General features: G+C 43.4%; 1 protein-coding gene across 1 annotated transcript; it reads left to right on the top strand.

The window, feature by feature from the left end:
* Nucleotides 1-315: 315 nt before the first annotated feature.
* On the top strand, nt 316-4,444 carry LOC146965328 (uncharacterized). The gene is made up of 7 exons (XM_085764328.1): nt 316-519; nt 900-1,001; nt 1,098-1,207; nt 1,317-1,512; nt 1,682-1,739; nt 2,197-4,021; nt 4,061-4,444. The coding sequence occupies exons 1-7, from the start codon at nt 336-338 to the stop codon at nt 4,442-4,444; spliced, it is 2,859 nt and encodes a 952-aa protein (XP_085620454.1). The 5' UTR covers nt 316-335.
* The last annotated feature ends 18,824 nt before the right edge of the window (nt 4,445-23,268 follow it).

Genomic DNA, 23,268 nt, shown 5'->3' with positions numbered 1-23,268 from the left:
TAGCACATCTGAATAGCATGTAAAGCTAAAAGAAGCAGAGACCAAAGTGCTGGAGCAGTACTAGGTTTCAATGTAAAGCAGTTGGAGTTGCGTTATGGTGAGGAAAAACAATACAAAAAAAAACCAGCTAACGGGAAAAGATAGATTAGCCATAAACTACCATCTGGAGTTGCGTAAAATGAACATAGCTACTCTCCATGTTGCACCTGTGCAGCTTGTGGATCTAATTAACTGATTTAACAGCACAGCTGTGCAGCGTCCCTTGTTTCTCAATCCATGTCGGGCCTTGGTCTGGTCTGTTGGCGCAGGGGACGAGAGGAACAGACCGGAGTACCATGGCGTCTGCACTGATGGTTTGGGTTTGGATCGGTTTACTAGCCCGGCTCAACAGCGCAGATGGCTACCGGTACACACGCGGAAGTCTGGGCGACCAGGACGAGCTCCATACTCGCAACAAGCGGGTGGAGGCGCCTTCAGAGGACCGGAGCTTCCCAGCGTCAGTCTGGAATTTCCTCCAAGGTGAAGCCTCTTTGTTTCTGACCTATGCACCTTGTTATCAGTAGCTCATTATCACCTTAACTACTTCCATTAAATCTCCTATTCATAGGCTATGGGAGTCTTCTGAAAAGTTTTTAATGGCAAACGAAGCACTGAAATTAAATGATTATGAGCATTAAATTAGGACGGACAAGCCTAGTCTTCCTAAACTAACTGCATATTTTGATAAGCAGTATTAAATGTTCTACCACAGGCCTAATTTTTTGAATATAATATTTACTCCTAACTGTTGTCAATAATTTTGTACCATATTTCCAAGCATTTGCGATGCACTTAAGTGTAAACCTGTACAGTGACCTCAGACTTGATGGGTTTTCTATATTCATTGCATTTTTATTTAGTTTCAGGGGTATCAGATTTCAACCAGCCACAGTATCGCTGCAGTAATGATGCACTTTACCTGCGATTTTCACTCATCAGGTACTCTAGTCTTCGCATGGAAGGTAGGCCTATGTTTGATTTATCCACCTGCAGTTATTCGTTTGCCTTACAAAAAAAAAATGTTAGAAGCCTGATGTATCTCCAAATATTTTTTACAGATGGATCACGGTTGTTGACGTTGCCTGAAAGGTGTCACAGCTCGATTGAGATCTACAGGTGGTGGTTGTTGGTGAAGCTTCCATACACCGGCTGCCACACAACAATGAAGGTAAAATGTTGTATTATATTTTGATTTATATTGATTATAGGAGCTTTAACATTTCTGACTGATTGGTGCCTCTTTTGATCTCTCTCTCTTAAATTTTCTTTGTTCCCAGACTGATGGAAGTGAATACAGTGCAGTGAAACTGCATTATTTTGACCATCTGCTACAGAAGCATATTTTGGGCATTGCTGTTTGTGACACTCAAGTAATGTTATCACAAGCAGCATCACCACTGGTGACTTGTACATCAGGACACGTCACTGTGAAGCTGCCTAGGGGAACAAAACTAAGGAGGGTGAAAGAGCTTGGTAAGGATGAGGTATTTCGGAGCGTACAATTGTAACATCAAAAAATATTACAAATGGAGTAAGGTTTTTGTCCATAAGGGGGCAGAATAACTTCTATCTTAACTATACCAAGATCTATATAAATGTCATGCAAATCTGATTTGTAAACCTGAATCTGCATTTTCTTTAGATGTTTTCAATACTGATCATGAAGAATACTCTGTGAGACAATGGACCTCCAGGGCTCTGTTTGTGGAGATATCAAAGTTACCAGACACCGTAAGTCATGTTAAAAATGAAAAAGGCACACCAGTAACGATGTCAAATTGCTAATTTAATCTGAAAACTAAATCTGACAATGTTGACAGGATTCTGGCTTTGAACTGGTTTATGCTGACTCTACTGGGAAACTGCACTCAGCGTTGGTAACCTGTTTACCAATGTTGCCAAAACACGTTGGGAGGCACCGTGTTGTAAGAGCTCCACAGGAACCTGATGTATCCGAGACGTGGGGCTTCGAAGAGATTCCTGAGGAACCTTTTGATCCGGATACAACACAGACAACAGCACAAACTCTGACTAGTTCTGCTGATGATGAATCAACACTGGATTCAGACGTCATAGTATTTGATACGGATGATGATGATGGATTTGAACCTGATCCTGACTTAGATGAATTGTGGGGTCTTCCTGAAATCCCTGAAGAGCCATTCACTGGAGTAGATATAGTAATCCCAGAACCCGGGGCTTCCACTACAGCGACCACTACCACAACAGCTGCCCCCGTCACAACGACCACTACCACAACAGCTGCCCCCGTTACAACGACCACTACCACAACGACCACTACCACAACAGCCGCCCCCGCCACAACGACCACAACAGCTGCCCCAGCCACAACGACCACAACAGCTGCCCCAGCCACAACGACCACAACAGCTGCCCCAGCCACAACGACCACAACAGCCGCCCCCGCCACAACGACCACTACCACAACAGCCGCCCCTGCCACAACGACCACAACAGCTGCCCCCGCCACAACGACCACTACCACAACAGCCGCCCCTGCCACAACGACCACAACAGCCGCCCCAGCCACAACGACCACTACCACAACAGTCGCCCCCGCCACAACGACCACAACAGCTGCCCCCGTGACCACTACCACAACAGCCGCCCCTGCCACAACGACCACAACAGCCGCCCCTGCCACAACGACCACTACCACAACAGCTGCCCCCGCCACAACAACCACTACCACAACAGCTGCCCCCGCCACAACAACTACAACAGCTGCCCCAGCCACAACAACCACTACCACAACAGCCGCCCCCGCCACAACGACCACTACCACAACAGCTGCCCCCGCCACAACAACTACAACAGCTGCCCCAGCCACAACGACCACTACCACAACAGCTGCCCCCGCCACAACAACTACAACAGCTGCCCCCGCCACAACGACCACTACCACAACAGCTGCCCCCGCCACAACAACTACAACAGCCGCCCCCGCCACAACAACCACTACCACAACAGCTGCCCCCGCCACAACGACCACTACCACAACAGCTGCCCCCGCCACAACGACCACTACCACAACAGCTGCCCCCGCCACAACGACCACTCCCACAACAGTTGCGCCTGCCACAACAGCGACCACAACAGCTGCCCCTACCACAACTACTACAACAACTGCCCCTACCACAACTACTACAACAGCTGCTCCTGCCACGACTACCACAACAGCTGCCCCAACCACAACGACTACCACAACAGCTGCCCCTGCCACAACAGCGACCACAACCACAACAGCTGCCCCTACCACAACCACTACAACAGCTGCCCCTGCCACAACGACTACCACAACAGCTGCCCCAACCACAACGACTACCACAACAGTTGCCCCCACCACAACGACAGTCCCCACGACAACCAGGTCACCTTCTACCACCACACCCAGGCCTCCGACCACCACACCCAGGCCACCGACTACCACACCCAGGCCACCGACTACCACACCCAGGCCACCGACTACCACACCCAGGCCACCGACTACCACACCCAGGCCACCGACTACCACACCAAGGCCACCGACTACCACACCCAGGCCTCCGACCACCACACCAAGGCCTCCGACCACCACACCAAGGCCACCGACTACCACACCAAGGCCACCGACTACCACACCCAGGCCACCGACTACCACACCAAGGCCACCGACTACCACACCCAGGCCACCGACCACCACACCAAGGCCACCGACTACCACACCCAGGCCACCGACTACCACACCAAGGCCACCGACTACCACACCAAGGCCACCGACCACCACACCAAGGCCTCCGACCACCACACCCAGGCCACCGACCACCACACCAAGGCCTCCGACCACCACACCCGGGCCTCCGACCACCACACCCGGGCCTCCGACCACCACACCAAGGCCTCCGACCACCACACCCAGGCCACCGACTACCACACCCAGGCCTCCGACCACCACACCAAGGCCTCCGACCACCACACCAAGGCTGTCCTCGACTAGCCCTTCCGGACCGCCCTCGACTAGCCCTTCTGGACCGCCCTCGACTACCCCACCCGGGCCGCCCTCGACTACCCCCCCCGGGCAGTCCTCGACTACCCCCCCCGGGCTGCCCTCGACTACCCCACCCGGCCAGTCCTCGACTACCCCACCAGGGCCACCCTCGACTACCCCACCCGGGCCGCCCTCGACTACCCCACCCGGGCCGCCCTCGACTACCCCACCCGGGCCGCCCTCGACTACCCCCCCCGGGCCGCCCTCGACTACCCCACCGGGGCAGTCCTCGACTACCCCCCCCGGGCTGCCCTCGACTACCCCACCGGGGCAGTCCTCGACTACACCACCCGGGCCGCCCTCGACTACCCCACCCGGGCAGCCCTCGACTACCCCACCCGGGCAGTCCTCGACTAGCCCTTCCGGGCAGTCCTCGACTACCCCACCCGTGACGCCCTAGACTACCCCACCCGGGCCCCCCTCCAGCGCCACAAGCAGCATGCCATCAAGCACCTCATGTGGGGCGCCCTCGAGTTCCGGCTAAACAACAACCTAAAACTGTTTTATCTTTTCTTCAAAATAAACAAAGCAATTTCAGTCGGTTCCTTTTGTGTTTATTTTTTAATATAAGGATGTCGAGAGATAGTTCTTCTGTAGATGTACTTGGGTGACATTTAATGTTAAGTAATGTAGGCCTAACCGATGTCTAATTTTGCTTTTATTTTTAAAAATATCCAGCCAATCGATATTTCAGACAACAGTCTAGTTACATGGGTGAATCCGGTGTTTTTGAACAATGGTTACCTGTGGGTTTTAGGGTAAACTTCATGTGAGGAGGTCCATAGGTTGTCCTCCAGATCCCTAGTGTGTGTGCCCTTTTTGTAATATATGATCCTCAACACTGGGGACTACAGGTGATGTGCTGATCTGTTGCTTTGAAGAGCTTAGTAGATAATATGCTTGTCAGCAAGCCAGCTCTAGAAGGCAGTCTAATATAGGCAGTGAAGGTACCCATTTTTTAAATAAAGATAGGCTACTTAAATTGAGGTAACAAACAACCACACAGCTATGATACAATGCCGTCATTTGAAGCTATTTAAACTTTTGTGTTATATGTAACCTAGATAATTAAATTGCCATGGCATTAGTGAGAGATTGGTTAATTGAGGTCCAGCAGCTACTTTTTTGCCCTGGGGCTCTCAGCAGTCGGATGCTGTGAGTAAAAACTGTACTTGACAGGTTGTATTGTTTGCTTTTTTCTCCCATTCTTCAGTCTGAATCCCCTAGAGTCCCTGTTTTTTTGCTGTAGGCCTACTCGTTCATTTATAACTTAATATATGATATACTTGATCAAGTATCTATCAAATGTGCTTGTGCTGAAGGACAGCCTCAGAAGAGTGACAGCGCTGCGCCACCTGCTGTCGGAAAGGAGTCATAGCAGAGGAGTCGTAGCAGAGTGAGCTGATGCATCAGGTGGAAACGTGCACAGCGAAAGAGGGAGAGACTTTTTATTGTTGCCGTGTCGGTCGGGAGTTGGGAGCAGTGTGCGTTCATATACCAGTGAGTGTAATGTTTAAGGTTGTCAAATCACGTTATGCTGTTCATTATGGTTTATTCCTGTGTTGATACTCCTGCTAACAAATTGCTAATAATAAGCAGTCTCTCACGTGTGTATGTTTATATTATTAGTGTAGCCTGGCTATATTATCGGTTGATGTAAATCAAGAGGATGATTCACTATTATTTCATTGGTTATTTACTACTACTGGTAGCCCAGTGTACAGCTAAAATGATGGGCTGTTCTGATGATTGTTTTTTCCTTATTCTGTTACAGAACCACACACACACACACCCATAATCATCAATCATACTCCCACCCATTGTTGATCGACAATAAAGAAATTTAAAGGAACATCATCTGGACTCAAGCATTTTAACTGATGCCCCCCAGCGGCCACAAGTGTACTGTATCCATCCAGTTCATATACAGTCCTTAGAATAATCTCCAGAACAGTGCTATCGAATTATATATTTCATCCAATTCGTCTTATGAAGTGCTGAGAGGCTCGTTTTCTGACCATGTCACTTTATTTCTTCTTTTCCCAGGCGCTGTGTGCTTTGAAGGGGGCATTCCCCACTGCCCTCAAGCCCTCTCCAGCAGGCCAGCAGAGCTAGACAAACAAGACCTGGGGTCCAGTCAATTTGTCTGGACAAATGTGGGGATTTGGGGCCACAGCATGCTATGCAGGGATGAGTGCTAATTGTTTGTGTGCCAAGCAACTCCCCTCAATCCCCTGGTCTCTCAAGTCACTCTATTCACCCCAGCCTTTGTCTTGTAAGTAACTTGAACCTGACACATCGGACAAGAGAAGGTGGCATTCATGCCATTTTCTTCTCCCCTCATTTACAATTACATTATGTCTTTTGAAGGATCAGTTCATTGTCCAGGCATACGATGTAATTAAATATGATTTTTTTTTTCTCTAAATGTATGGTTTTGTCACTCTTTCTCATTGTTTCTCAGCCGTGGGGGGGTCACGGTTGGAGGATGAATGGGGAGCAGATGGACCGGAGGGGGGTGTTTGCCTTATACCTCCACCCCCTGGTCAACAATAAGCTGGGGCAACACTACATCAGCACAAGTGGCTGAGACAATCTGAGAAAGTGGCTGGAGCCAGGCGTCACCTCAGGCCCCCTCTCATCCACCGGTCCAGTCAGGCCCCTCTGGGCTCTCCTGGCATGCTGATCAGAGGATTAGACTCCGGAGGCAGCGTTGAGTCAAGAGCGCACTGGAGAAAGAGAAAGGCATGCAGGGAAAAAGAGGTACATGCCAGTTTCACATGCACCCACACCCACACAAGAAGGCAAACAGGCGTGAATCATGAGGACCACACACTTGCCTGCACTTGTGACAACCTGTCAGTAGAGGGTGCTACAAAGCCACTGTACAGTGTTTGTTCAGAGGAATAGACATAATGATTAGAAAAACTTCACAATACTATGGGAAAAATGTGTGTGAAGTGAATTATACCAGCCTTGCACTTCTCATTTAAGCTCCATGGTCTCTTAAAGGGAACATATAACCTTCACAAATAAATTTATGAATGAAGCGAGAGATTGTGAATTGATAACAAAAAAAGCACAGGAATTTCTGTGCATGTTGCTTTATGTCTGTTCACGAAAATAGGTGTGAGCTTAATTTGGGTCTCACAAAAACCACAACAAACTGGTTCTTAACTGGCACCATCAAGTGATTTATAAGAACATTTATTAGCCATTTTCTCTCAGCCAGAGAGTTTACGTTTCTGCACAATGGAGAAAAACAAAACACTACATAGGCTTTTGAATGGTAATGTTTTTAAACTTAATAACTGGCACTGTTTATTTTATTTTATTGGTGAGAGTATATTGCATAATATCTCATCCAATTCAGTAGTTGCTTGGGAAATTTATCAAAATGTAAAGTGTCCATCTCTGTGATTAGGCAAAACAAATCTAGCTCTTGGACTAGTTTCCTCTTTGGCATCTAACTTCACGTTCCCCACTATTTCCTCACTGTTTTCACATTTCTTCACAATGTCCTCACCTATTTCAAGTGTCCTAAAATTGTAAAACCTCCCAGGCTAAAACTCTCATTAGATCTCTGCACTACAAGAGCACCGATATAGAAAATTACTTCTCTAAAATGTAAAATCACTTGATTGACATTTCCACAAACATTTAGTTACTTTTCAAAACTTTTTTTTTTTAATACTTTATTGGTCTTTCAAAACTTGTGCTCAGAGAATGTCTTCTCTTTCTAGAAATCCTCCTCCCTTGTGTAAACATCCTCAATTCTCATTTTAAAACAACCACAAATGCACGCACAGACACACACACACACACACACACACACACACACACACACACACACACACACACACACACACACACACACACACGTACGTACGTTGACACAAGTTTCTACTAATTTTTAACAGGGTCATTAGAAATGCTTCCCTCCCACAAATTGCAGCCCATTCAGGCCTCTTGTGTTTTTTGTGTCAGGCTCTGCCCACCGATCAGGAGGCAGGTGGTCAGCAGTGCTCTAACTACTCTGGCTTAACATGAAGCCAAGAAAGGGCGGCCTCTCACTGAGTGTATAGCCCGCCACTGACCCTTCATCTGATCATACTCACCCCTGAAACACATGCACGAACATGGGGGTGGGGGGGGGGGCAGTTAGGGAAGCAGTGGGGCAATAATTCATAAGACAGAGTGTGTGCTGTCAACATCTGCATACTCGCTGAGAAGTAATGTGAGTAAAGTTCAGAATTTGAAAGTCCATTGTTTTACATTTTCTTTCAGAAGAAAGTTGTGGTTTCTAGAGTTAAAAACCATCTCAGTGTAGATTTACATCTCCTTTGTCAGGTGTCTCTCGGTAGCTTTGGTAATGAGAAGTCAGTGACTGATTCAGTCAGAGAGGAGGCTCTGAGTCTATCCTCTGATTGGTTGACTGTTTTCTGAGCGATTGAATAAAAAAAATAGCAGATAAAACAGGTAAAACACTCCAGAGAAAACAAGAAACAAGAAAACTTAGTTGTGACATCACAAAGTTACAGAAGTCCTGACAGCTGGTTTTAAGACTGAGTTTCTAAATACAGCCTCTGTGCATTTCTCTGTGTTGACTGGGGTTTTGATATTTTCATAGTGTAAATGTAGAGTCTGTAATGGTATTGAAAGGAACTTTTAATACTTTAATACTTTTCCTCAGGGACTTAAAGGTTCCTGTGACCCATTGTTGTTGTCGGCCCATCTGTTGTACCCTTTCCTGTGGGACTCCATCTTGAACCATAATAATTTAATAGTTTTGAACCAAAAAACAAGAAAACAGAACAAAACAACAACCGAAAATGGTTGGCTTGTAGCTACAAGTGTTACCAGTTCCTCAAAAGGTTCCTGGTTCCTGGGGAAAGCTTCTGCTGTTGAAATGAGGCTAAGATAACATAACGCAAAATCTTACCATGCAATGCTCGTACATGCCAGATTTACACAGGCAACAGATTTTTCTGTCTAATAATGTTAATTGATGAAGCTAATGTGAAAATGTATCAGTGCATTGACTGTGAGGATGTGGGATGAGTGTCCATCCTACGTTGTGTGGCTGGTTCAGTTTCTGGAGAATCATCTTAGAAAGTCAAACGTGGACTGATCCACTTTTTGACAATCGTTTCTCAAATTTATACCCAGCAAAGTAAAAAGACGTCAAAGACATGTAGACGGTTGTCCTGTGATTGTTTCACAACGTATGTGTGTGTCTGTTTGCAGATCCACGTGTGCGTGCTCCAGCTTTCGGGAGTCGCAGGTCGGCCATGCACGACACAATATGGGCTTTAATTCAGACCAACAGCCTCTCTGTCAAAAAAGAAAAAGAAAAAGGAGGAGACGGAGCAATTAGCCCCGTGGAGGAGAGAGAAAGAAAGAGGGAAGAACGAAGGGGAATTGTGAATTTGACACATTAAATGGTGGCCGTCATTAGCATGTGGCTGTGTAGAGTTGGGGTTTATTCACTGGATCCTTGAATGCATATTGCTCCACGACCACGACCATACCCCCAACCTATTCTCTACCCGGTCTGTCCATCATCCCCACAGCCACCTTTCACTGGTAATCACCCTATTTGGCCTCTTTTCTCATTCAGTTTCTACGGCTTTTTCTGTCGCCTTCATCTCTCTATGCCGTCATGCTGACTGGGAGAGGGTCCCTGGGATCCCCCTAATCAAAACAAATTAAGCAGGATAATTACATGTAGGAACAAATGAAACGTCAGATACCCGTCGGTAAACTCCAAGCACCACACGCTTAGCTTTTCCCGTATTAACGATATACATTCGATACTGTGTTTATCCCAATGAGGATGTCGCTCTGCACTTCCTGCCCGGGCTCCCCAGGACGCATTAAAAACTCATTTTGACTTGAATTAGTCTTTCACGTTGCTGAAGACCTGACACAGCTTCTTGTCTGCGTTGACTTTCCCTCAGCTTGTTGTCTCCGCTACATGAGCCTGGAAAAGAGCAAAGTAGCCGGCCCAGTGTGGTGCCTTTTCCTCCATTGTGCTGAGATCACCTCATGCCAGCTTTCTCCTGTCACATTAGCGCACATCAACACACTGAGCAACACACATCCCACACAGGGAGGACGTTTGTCCTCTGGGTTTCCTCTGGCTCTCCTCAGTGCACACAACTGAGCTGCAGGACATTTGTGTTTCTGGGTGATTTTGCAGTTTTTGCATCATCATCATTAATTAGAGTTGAGGAATAACAAATGAATACAAAGGGCTGTAATAACGCTGAATTAACAAGCGTTGGCGTTTTAATCGGTTCTTCAGAATTAGTGGATTTTTGAAGCAACGCTGACTCAGGCATTTTGTGTTTAGAGTTCACGAGTTGTCATTTTGGCCTCTCTCAGCCTCCGTAACTTTGTTTGTCTACATGGCGCTCAGATATTTATTTGACACACAAATATCAATGTGCTCAACTCTTCTAGAAATTACATTTATATGCAAACAAATCTGTAGCAGTGAACACATTTTACAGAAAGCATTACATTTTTTGTTGATATAATGAAAACATGCAGTTGTGTTTAAACTAAACATTTTGGAAAAATATTCGGACAACGTGTTTGTTTTCTGCCAAAATATCCAATGATTTCCAGCCCATGGTTTGGATTAATTATTGTTTTCAACATGTTTATTTACACTAAATGCGTCTCTTATTTTGAAGTATAACGTGTAGCATGTAAAGTGTCCTACAACATTTATCAAGTCACAAATACAGTGATGTGATAAAATCAAAAGTATAATACGTTTATAGGCATAACAGTTGTTATCAGGAGAAAATTACAAGTTGTTTGATGCAGATTTATTAGTTTCTACCACAGTGGATCAGTGTGTGTTGGACTGAATGTGAATAAACAGCAGTTGGTGTTCATGGTCGCACAGTGCAGCAGTTTAACCCACTGGTGTGTTATTAGTTAGTGCAGCTCTGTGGCACAGTTGAATAACATATGCGCGTGTCTAATACTTGTTGGTTAATTGATAGATTTTTTGCATTTCATGGCATAAGTTTCAATAAGAAAATACAGAATATTGCCAGAATATGAGATCATTTTAAAATCATCAAAACCAAAATCTCCTCCCTTCTTTCTGCTTTTTTCTTCTCTCTTCTCTGCTGTTTGTTGGAAATCCCTCTCTTTCAGTGTGGCCTCCAGTCCCCCCTTTTTCTTGCTTGGCCTCGATCTCTCTCTCTCTCTTTCTCTCTCTCTCTCTCTCTCTCTCTCTCTCTCTCTCTCTCTCTCTCTCTCTCTCTCTCAGCCCCTGTTAGGGCAGTGCGGCTCGAGCTGTCAGAGCAGCAACAATCCCGGTCCATTAGTATGGTAATGAGGCTGCAGGCCGACAGGTGGCCCGCTAGACAGCTCAATTAAACTGCTCATTAAAGAGGAAAGTTAACGAAGCTGCAGCCCGGTGCCAGTACGGCTTTAACACACAATGTGATGTCACAGGCAACAAATTGCTGGTGAGTAGGGGAGTGTGTCAGTCTGTGTGTGTACAAGTGTGTGGGTGTGTGTGCCCGCTTTCCCCCCTGTGTGAGTGTGTGTGAGTGCACCCTGACATCCCGTGTGTGTGTGTGTGTGTGTGTGTGGCCAGAGATTGAAATAACAGGTCAGAGAAAGTTAGATGGACGTTCCTAATAAGGCAGAGACGCAGCTCAGTGATCAGAAAAGATGAAAGACGGGGAGGAGATGGGACGGAGAACAAAAATGAGTCACTCAAACTTGGCCTTTAACTGTCCCATCAGGCTGCGGACAGACAAGTTCTCTGCATCATTAACTGGACAGGAACGTAGTAATGCTCTAATTATCATGAAATAACCCAAAGTACACAAACACAACGCACTGTGTACATTATTTAAATATCACATATATACACCAGCTCAGTGCATTAAGGGAAAAAGTATATATATATATAGCCTATTTGTTTTTAAATTGATTCTCCCATGAACCGGACTAAAGCAGCTAGTTTAGAGTTCATTATTCTGCACTTTGCACTTTTGGTTCTGACCTGTTGGTGGAGCTCGATGACGTCGGTGCGTGCTGACAAATCAACATGCGCTCGCACAAAAATGAATCCTGTAAACACAACATGGCTATTTTGAAATTTCAGTGACCAAACATATTGATTAGTATTAATGGTAAACGCAGCATTGTTGCTATTTTGTATTTTTTGTGATCTGAAGCACTTTGGGTCAGTCGGCGTTGTGTTTAAAGTGCTATATAAATAAAGCTGAGTTGAGTTTAGAGTTGAGCACCAGCAACACTCTCTGTTTGTCATCATCAATTGAGCCAGAGCATTGAATATCAATATTAAACAAAAAATAACCAATATTGGTTATGTTGGTTGTATTTTTATGAGTTAACAAGTTTGATCAGAGGTCATTGAAACTCAATTAAAACCACTGTGCACTTATGTTCAACATTATATTGTAGTACCGTATAAACTGTCTAATAAACTGCATAATTCATAAAATACAAATAATTTGCGCCGAGCCAACCAATACACAAAAGGATAAACTGATAACTGTAATAGCTGATATGACTTTTTGTTAATTCAATTCTTCATTTTGATGCATTAAGAATAATGATACATGATAAACATCCTCTAAGCCTATAAACAAGCTTTAAATTACAGTGAGATTAGACACAAACATAGTATCTAAGTGTTCATAGCTACATAAATCGACCTCTTTATGTAAATGAAAATATTAAAATTTGTAGCTTCACTCCCTCCCTGAACTGACTCAATGCGATTACAGTTTTTTTTTTTTTTTTAATGCGGTTTTCATTTTGATTTGATTAGTCTGGTCTGGATGGAGCTGGAGGGGGGCGCTGAGTGCAACATGTTTTAATAGTCGCTCATTGTTTATTATGAATTAGAATAAAGATGTAACACAACATGGTAATCAGTTTGTAACCCTGACCAATTTAGTCTGTAATCCGGGGGGGCGTGCTCTCTCAAGTGTGAAAATGGGGCCGTATGGGTCTTCCTTCTCTCTCTCTCTCTCGCGTTTCTGTCTCTGCGTCTGTGACATGGCGGATCATGGAAGTTAATGGGGTGGGACTGCGGTCAACAAACGGGGTTATGTATGGGCACAGTGAGAAAACAGACCCTCCAGATTCACTCAAAGCTGTCTGAAAGATGTCTGCCCTTATGAATATGCTAATCCCAGTTTAGCATGAACAACAACAACAACAAAAAAAACTCATTAATTAATCAGTAACAATGGCCTCCTTTAATGACACAGTAGCTGCCGTTGGAGACACAGACTACTGTATGTGTGCGTCATGAGAGTTTAATATAAAAACAATATTAATCCAGATCTTTATACTGTTCTTAAAATAACTTATACTGACACTGGTTGGTCATGTGAAAAAATATGCAATAATACATGTAATTATATAATATATTCATATAAAATTTAAGTTGGTTGCATATGAGAATCAAGAATTATATATTCAAAAAAAGTACTATAAAAATGTATATCGTTTTCATGCAAACAAATCGATTTTGCTGCTCAAATATTACAACAGTTGTGACAGTGATTGACAGGCAGACAGACAGACACAGTCTACAGAGGTGTGTTGTGTCTGAATAAGCTGTTTCACTGCATTCTGGGTATTAACCTACTTAACTGAATGAACTGAACTGAAATCATAAACTGACCACGACCACAAAACTAGACCAAACCCACAACAACAGACACAGACCTGAGTCTTTAAGTCCGGGCCAGGGCGGGAAGTGGATCCAGGACGTGGGAGAAAGAGAGAAACAAAAGAGTGAGTGTGACAATCATGGCTCATCCTACCTGCTCCTTTAACCCTGTAGACGAGGTCACTCTGTTTTTATGAATAGGAATGAAATTTATTAACATGAGCTAAGTCCAAAGCTGGTCCGTGAACAAAAGGTAAATAAGACATGCTATCATGTAGTAAAGGGATCACAGGAATTTGATTAGCCTATCAAATATAGGTTTACCTTCACACTTTTACAAACCAGCATAAACATTATGTTAAATCTAGAGAGACAGAGTTATTATCAAACTTAATTACACTGATTTCCATTGAGTTAATACTTTTAATATGTTTGATATCACATGATTTCTCCATTAGACCCAATAGTGTGGCTTCTCAAACCCACTCAGTGGAAGGTCCGGCTGAGGAACATGTTTTCTTTTTTATTATTCTAAATGGAAAATGTGTATCATTTTATTCAATTTTACATATTTTGATGCTGAAACTTTTGTTGATTTGAACTTTTGTTGAGATCTCTCTCTTCTCTCTTCACTTTTGTTGAGATACACCAGATCTGTGTTTTATTTTTGTTTTTTTACCTTTTGCATTCCTCACATTTTTCCCAGACCCCATGACGGTCTCCACAGAGGTCAAGAGACAGAGCGAGGACATTTTTGGGACCATTTGACCACCACCTTGTCTTTTTGCCATTTCATAACACCTCTCTCTCTCTCTTTTGTCTTTTACATCTGTGTCCCCTCAGCAGCAGTGGATCATTGAGGTCCAAGTAGTCAGTGGGCTGCAGCCCGCTGCTCTATTATGTCGCTAATTGGTGGCATGAGTGAGATGGCTACAATATCAAAAGGCAGGAAGCAAAGGTTGGAGGAACTGGGGGGTGGTGGTGGGGGGCAACTGGGAGACGGAGGGGGGGAAAACGAGAGATTTGTTCTCATTAGAGGAGGGCGTGTCCATTCTCCACGTTAGAGACAAATTAGGTTGACAGTGGAGTGACAAGTTTTGTGCATGTGTGTGTGTATATGGGCACGTCAGTCAGTCTGAGGGGTTTTGGTAGGGAGTGTTGTGTATGTATTTGTGTGTGTGTGTGTGTGTGTGTGTGTGTGTGTGTGTGTGAGAAGTTTGGCTGTGAGGCTTCATCATAAGCTGCTCTAATAATAATAACGGCTCTGTTGGTGGGAAACAGAAAGTGGAGCTGTGGGAACTAAAAGTGAAGCGTGGACGTGAGAAAAGATTCAGACACAAATGGAAACAAAGGTTTAGAGGGTAAATCGATGATTATAGCCCAAGACTTTTATCATTGATCGATTATTAATGACCATTTCTGTTCTGTTTGTTAAGAATATCTCACTATGCTCCATTAAAGAGCTATTTAATTGTCATTGGGAGTCGACTAATGTACAGGCAGTAGAGAAATCGTTGGCTCGTGATGGACAATGAAGATGCTACTGAGCGGTCAGAAGTGTAGGACCTAGAGTTGTTTGGAGCTTCACTGAAAAACAGTGACTCTTAACTTTGTGGAAATGTGGGCAGCAAGTACACTTTTTCAAGTTGATTAAGTCTATTTAAACTTAATCAAAGTATATATATACTGTATATTGACTGTCAGCAGCAGTGTCAAACTGCATCTGAACTTGAATTAAAAAAAATACTGTTAGAATTTAATCCATGGCTTGTTGGCTATAGAGCTATTATCAATATATTCACATTTCTGGAAAAAGACTCACACTCTGTGTCAACAGGTGGCAGAAATGCACTTGTTTGACGACAGTAAATCAAAGAAGAAGAGTCGAGTGACGTCATCAGCTAAGACTGTGGATAAGAACCAAATGATAACACAGAACACACAGTGAGAAAGCAGCAATAGAGCAAACTGTGAGGCTACTCCAAAAATGTCCCGACTTAATGCTACTGTATCAACGAGGTCAGTGACTCACACAGACAAACAGGGGCTTGTTAGAAAGTACAGGTTTTTTTTTTGTTTTTTTTTGTTTTTTTAAGTTTATGGCTCTTTTTTAATTGATCCTATAGGTGAAGGATCCCTTCTCTGTTGCTCATCCTGAATTTTTCCCTGACTCAATGTGAGGGTCTAAAGGCAGAGGATGTTGATATGATGCTGAGTAAATTGTTTGTAAAAAAAAAAAAAAAAAAAAGTTATACAAATGAACTTGCCTTGCCTATCGACCTAAAAGAAAAACTCGGGTAAATTAATCCAGACATTTCAAATTACACACATTTTTTCCTCAGATGTAATCTGTCAAGATTAACATGCACTTTTTAATCTTGAAGTGAAGATCATGTGAAATGTGAAAGCACCCTGACAGCTATTAAAAGGACCTCGATCTGAGATTGTCCTGTAAACTGATATTTCCAAAGTCAAGGATGAACTCCGGTCCCACAAAAACAATTCTTACCCCCTTTGTGTCTTAAAATGGAGCCCGATTTTAATTATTCATTCATTCAGAAACAGTGTTTTGACTAATGTTTTAATGACAATCAGTGTAAAAAAAGTGATGTAATTGTGAGGGATTATCGTTCGTGCCCAACATCCACTCTCTGGCCTCGCTTTCCTTTGCCCCGAGGGCGTCTTCTGCCGCCTCACGTGTCCTAATCGTCTCCCTCTCCCCATCACTGCCACTGACCCCCCGTTGTGGAGGGAGAGAGCAACATTACATCTTAATCTCACCCGCTTGAAGGAGAATGCAGGTCCCTGAAAAGCAGCATTTTCTGGTTACATGAACCCATTAGAGGTGGATCAACCATATGCCAATTGACATGGCTGGGGCTGAATGGCCAACGTGGATTGTAACAGTGGTGCTCGGACAAAAAGCCCCCCGCAGGCTCCCACACCTCCACCAGAACTGAACAGACGTTCAGGCTGCTGCTAACACAAGGCCAGACCCCCCCACCACCCACCCACACTGACACACACACACACACACACACACACAACTGTCCCCCACTGACCTCTGATGTTTATGTTTTTGATATGATGTCGTTGGGAATATTAACATTGGACAAAACAACTCCAACTCCTCACAATATGCAATTGCATAGAGTTTATAGTTTATATTATTCAATGGGATTATATTATATTGTAAAACACAACGGGAAACACATAAAAATTGTCATTTTTGTTGATTAAGAAGTTAAGTCGCTATTGAGTCTTTCACCTGTTTGACATTTTATCACATAATGAATGTTTTCTTAGTGGTATCTTGTTTAAAAAATTAAGATACTAAAGGCTGGTGAAGCTGAAACAAGTTTGAGTAAATACCTAATATGTTTCTAGCAATGAAAACAATTGATCAATAAAGATGTACAGCAGTGGACACATTTCAAGATAAAGTAAAGAATAAATAATGTGACTTTGAAAGAAGAGTTCATGCATGTTCTTTTTTTTCACTTGGAAGTAGATTTTTGTTTAGTTTTGATATTCATTTAAATTTTCCCAAACCTTTTTAAATTGGTACACTTAGTAGCTCTCTTGGTTTGACACTATATATAATAGTAAATAAACTTTATTAGTACAAAAAAGTTCAACAAAGTTATAGGAAGAGGACAAAGGGTATCAAAAGCAGCTGTAAAAGAAGAATTGGATATTTGGATGTTTTATTTTGAATAACTGAACTAATGAAAATGTAAAAAATGACTTGAAAGGTAGATGAAAATGTAAAAGACAAGAGTTTGAAGTTTTTATATTAACAGGTCTTGCAGACCCTCTTTTTTGCATTTCAATTAAAAATGTTTTATAGAAGAGTCACATCCTTTAAAATCCTCCAGGCTGAGAAAAAGTTATCAAGTGTGACCTCCTCTAATCACTAAAAGTGTCGCTCATCATCACATGGTTTTTCCATGTCTTAACTGAAACTGTGATCAGATGGCAGCGGACTCCCATCTCTGGGACAACGAGCAAAACAATCCTCGTCTTTTCTACACCAGTGATCCCACATGAGGAGCTTTAGTGAAAATGTGCCCTGATTGGAGAGGCAAGCTGGCCCTGCCACTCCACCGACTGTACGACTGGAGAGGCCAGTGCGTTCACCATATGTGACAGGGATGGTCAATAGGATTACGTCCTGCACCTCGCCTTCTCCCTCTTCTCTGCACCACACATAATCAAACCAGGGGGGATGAAGTCCTAACCCACCAAGCCTCCGCTGAAGTAGCCCCAGATCCCCTTTCGCCTACTTGGGAAGGGAGAGTGGGGCAGTGGGGGTCTCGTGGGCGAGAGAGAAAGAGCAGGGAGGGTAGGTGGGGGGGTAGAGGGGTGGAGAGGTGGGGGGCACCAGATGGATTAACATATTCAACAGAGACAGAGATCAAGCCTTTATAGAGTGAGGACAGAGGGAGGCTTTCTCTCACACATACAGAGTCTGAGAAAAAAACAGAAATGAGTGTAAGCTGGATTTGTTTTCATTGTCATGGAAAAACAGCGATGGGCCAAGTGATAACTACTCGCATGTAGCCTTGTTTTTTTTGTTTTGTTTTTTTCTTCTCACCAACGTAGGCGAGACGTGGACATGTGGACAAACACTAGAGGTGGAAAGTAACTTGAGTATTGTGCTCAAGGTTGAGGTAGAGGAATATCAGCCCTCCTTGTTTCACTTCATTACTCAGCCTGATATCATGATCAGTAGTAGTTTCACATGTTGACAAAGTTAAAGTCTCAATTTCGGATTGAGTTCAAACCAGTAATCGATCTAATAATGGTCAGATTAAATAGCAAATATTACTTTATTACTTCGGGACAAGTTTCCTGTTTTTCCTTCAAAATTAAAGACCCTATATTTTATTGTTTTATTTTAAGTGCTAATCTGTAAGAGGGTATATCTTAAAACCATCTCAGTCTAGTTTTACATTTCCTCTCTGGGTTGTTGTTAGCCAATCAGAAGAGAGGAGGCCCTGAGTCTGTCCTCTGATTGGCTGTCTGTTTTCTTAGTGGTTGAAAAACATATACCATATAACAGATTTCAGGTAAAAAACTCTAAGAGAAACCCAATCCTGCAAGGTTGGGATGGTGGTGTCCAGGTGGGCGGGGCTTAGGGCGTGACTGAGAGTGGTGACGTCTTTGTTGTGACATCACAAAGTTACAGAAGTCCCTACAGCTCATTTTGAGGTACAGTTTCTAAATACTTTCTAAAAAAAAAAGAATAAATCGGTTAAATGAAATGTCAGCCCCCATAGCTATGCCTGGGTTAACATGGGTTTGGTTTGAAGGAGAACTTCACTAAGGTAAAAAAAAAGTGATTTTATTTGTAATCAAAAATATATTTTCACAGTTTTGTGTTTCCATTTCTTCTTACATAAAGGATCTGAACTCTTCACCACACACACACACACACACACACACACACAGCATTACCACCGTGCTGTGAGTGAACTTGTGGCCCTGCCACAGCATGGGCACCAGATTAGAGACTCTGTTTTTTTCACTGGTTTGCTGTTCTCATGACATGTGAATGGCCAGTGAGATAGTGGACCGACATTATCCTACACATTCATCTCCACATCAAAGATGAGCCCAACGGCCGCAGGGATACCACCCTGAAAGAGAGCAGAGACCCCGCTGCTGGTGTTGGATTAGAGATCCAAAAGCAGAAAGTAGCTGGAGTCGTGTTCATGAGTGACTGTTGATGTCCGATCAGGCCAACTTCTTCTCTTTTCTTCCTCTCTCACAGGCTGTTTGGCCGCTCTGCAGTCTGTCTCCCTCTCACTGTCAGAGTGAAGTTCATCCCGACACAAAGGCCGACACACATGCAAACAGCACATTAAATCCATTGTCCATAATTTTCAATTTCCATTTTATTTCAGTAACAAAAGTCACAGATAAAAATGATAAAACTATGAGGACAAGTGGCCTCTGCTTTAATTGCAAAAAGTGTGTTACTCTGTTCCTGTAACAGCCTGCACTCTTCTGTTTCAGTCGTTCCTCTGATAAGTCCCTGCACCAGTCAGTGCTGCAGTTCATCCCACACGTGTTGGATGCTGTGCAAGCCAGTTTTATTTTCTATTCCACATTTTATTTTATTTTTTGCATTTTTTGACTTGCAAGGAATTTTGACTTTCTGTAGCCACGCTCCTTTTATGGCATGAACAACCAGCAACATTCTGTTAATTATGCAAAACTTTAAGTGAGTTATATACTTTTTTTTTTTTGGTAATGGAGGAATTCAGCCATAGACACTATAACTAGTCCACCAGGTTGTAAACATGTTTAATTCTGTTTCAAATTTGACATTTTAACACAGGAGTCTGTGGGCAGTGACTCACTGTTGGAGTTCGACTCAAGCTTGACTTGGGTTCATTCTGCAGCCTCTGAAGTTGCTGCTTGGTTGCTCCCTGACCTCAGAGAATTACCTCTATATGGATCTGGCTTTGAGCACAGAGGTAAAAAGATAAAGGATGAAAATAAACCTGGAGGTTCAATATTGTTTAAAATATTGTTGTGTGATGTAGCTTGAAGATTTAGACACCCAGGCCAAAATCAGAAAGACAATATTTTCCATTATCTTTCAGTTTTTTTGATGAAGCTGTTTGCTGTAAGAAGAAATAGGGAAATATAAAATCAAAATAAAAGAACCCACCATCATCAATTATATTCATTTGTTGAGCAGCAACATGTAGGGACACTGTGATTTGTCAGGTTTGGCTGCAATGCACTAACCAATGAGCTCTGAGGGGGTGATGAAAGAAAAACAAGATGATGAAGATGAGGAGAAAGTGGAACAACGGAGCATGAGGGTCCACTAGTGCAGGAGAGTGAGGACAATGCAGCAGCAGCAGCAGCGACTGGAGAAAGAGGGTGAACCTGCTGCCTGGCTGCTGGTGCTGTGATTGATGAGGTCACTGAGAGGGCTTCCTCCAAATGCAGAGTGTCTTCAGAAGGTCAGTCAGAGGTTGGCTGCAGGTCAGAGTGCAACCAAAGGGAAGACGCAGAGTCTCAAAGTCCCAGTGAGTGAGTGATATGTTAGTTAGTTAGGTGTAAAGTGTGAGTGAGTCACATGGTGTTGCATCATCTGTAAAATCAGTGGGATCTCCGAGAAGGCCTGTAGTGCAACAGGTGAACTGATCTGCTGTATTAGTGCAAAACATAATGTTGGAGTGTTATCTTCTACTATTTACCTGAAGTTAATCTCTGTTAATTCATCTCTAGTTGTGTTGATTTGTCTGACTTTGCACCTCTAGTAGATTTTGTCTGAGGACAGTTTGATTGAATTTTCAAAAATACTGAGTAGACTACTGGGGAAGACATGGGTGTAAAATAAAAGAGCAATTATATAAGGTAAATAGCTTTTAAAAATCAAATAATACAGATTCCCGCACACTGTGAACTATGCAAAAGGACTTTTAATCCTGGACCGAGCAACGTTTCGGTCTGTGAGACCTTCATTGAGATCTTTGCCCTCTGTTTTTGATTTGCTCTGCTTTTTCCTTCACACCTGTCGATAAGACCTTTTACAGGTGTGCATGAGCCCACATTGAATTTTGAAAAGTTAAATAATACAAATAAAATAAAATAAAAAATAACACGTTGTGACAAAAGTAGCAGAGATGAACAGACACTTGAGCCTTTTGTGCAGTTCAATCCAGTGCAGCTTTAGATACCTCAGGTTTGCAACTAATATAAAACTTGATTTATCAACAGAATACTTATCCGCTTACTATATAAAAACGGTAGATACCTATACAAGTTGCATGGACAGAAAACTGCAGAATGGTGTCACAAACCTTTCAGCAAGTAGTGGAGAGAAGTTGAGAATCAGGTGAAGTTTAACTGAGGTTATAAAACAGCGGCCTATTCCCCCTTCCTCCTCTGATAGCATACATTAGCATACATGCTAATTCCAACACAACGCTGAGAGCACTTTACAGTGATGTCACACAGTGTGTCCCTGTGTGGGAGGGTCAGCGGTGGAGTAGCTATGTATGAAGGTATAACCTTTTTCAACCATGTTAGAGCCACTTGGTAAACACACACTATAATTACTGCTTATTAGAGGCTATAGGGGCCCATTAGTGGCACTGGCCCCTACCCCTCACTGCCCGCCACCTCATTACAGAAGCCAGCACAGCACAGTGTGCCTCATTACCACCTGCCTGTTAAACTCATACACAAGCATCCATGCAGGGACACACACGCACGCACGCGCACACGCACGCACGCGCACACACACACACACACAGGGACACACACACAAACAGGGACGCACATAAACAAACGGGTCGACATGCACTTGTGAGCACACACAAACACAGTGCAGGTGCTGCCAGATTGAAGTCAGGTGTTGACTTGTTAACTGTTTGATAGATGAAAACAGCAGTGTGTGTGTGTGTGTGTGTGTATGTGTGTGAAGTGTGTTTACTGCATCGTGTGATTAAGAGACATTGTTTATGAATATTTGCCTCATGTTATAGACGGGGCTCATTATTTTTTGACTGGCATCACTTTGTTGTTCGTGGAAGAAATTTGTTTAGTGTTACTTTTAGGTTTTGACTTTGGCAGAAATCTTTCAGCCATGATGGATGTTTTTTTTTTTTATGTGTCAAAGTTTTTGCTTTTTATGTATATTTATGTTAATTACAGCTGTTATGTCCACTTTAATAAAGAAACGTGCACAAGTGGTGCAGCAGTAACTGATAAATGTTAGTGTGCATGCAGGACGTTCACTCTTTTGATATTGTATTGTAGTCACATACTTAAAAAAAAAAGACAAGTTTAGTGTGAAACTGACTTTTTAGTGTTGAATTGAATTAACCTGAGTAAACTTTGGTTTAAAAAAAAAAGGAAAAAAGAAGAAGTTTGTGACTACAAACCTTGGCTGTAGGTCAGTACTGGCACAACATGTGGTACATGTGCACACATACACACGTACACACACACACACACACACACACACACACACACACACGCACGTATACTCGCAGACATAATGTCTCTCTTAATTGCCCCCTCAGTGTGCCCCATTTTGACCCAGTCTCTATTAAAAAAAATAAAACAACAACAACAATAATGTCACATTCCTGCCCATGCCACCAGACCCTGCTCACTGTGCCGCCTGTGCTGCAGACAAAAGCCCGCTCTCTGTCAGCAGCCACTGAACTGGGTGCAGCTGCCACCGCCGTTTCTTCACTTCATTGGCGAATGCCCGCGCTTCTCAACAACACTGATTTACAGGGAGGGGGGAATACACAGGCACTATTTTCTCCCTCAACAGACCCTCTCTCCCTTCCATGTCTCCCGTCCCCCTCTGCCCTCTGTGTGCCCTCTGTTCGGGTTGCAATTTCTTCACTGAGACTGTTTGATTCTGCCATGGCAGCCGAGGCAGAGTGAAGCTGCCAGCACACTTATCTTTCTTTCTTTTTTTTTTTTACTCTTTGTCCTCTGTGGAGCTACAGTC

The sequence above is a fragment of the Trachurus japonicus genome, chromosome 21 (genome assembly GCF_045865225.1).
Source record: "Trachurus japonicus isolate A0001 chromosome 21, Traja_1.0".
NCBI classification, from domain to species: Eukaryota; Metazoa; Chordata; class Actinopteri; order Carangiformes; family Carangidae; genus Trachurus; species Trachurus japonicus.
The sequence above is the reverse complement of the archived record's forward strand: the minus strand, read 5'-3'. Positions and strand labels throughout refer to the sequence as shown.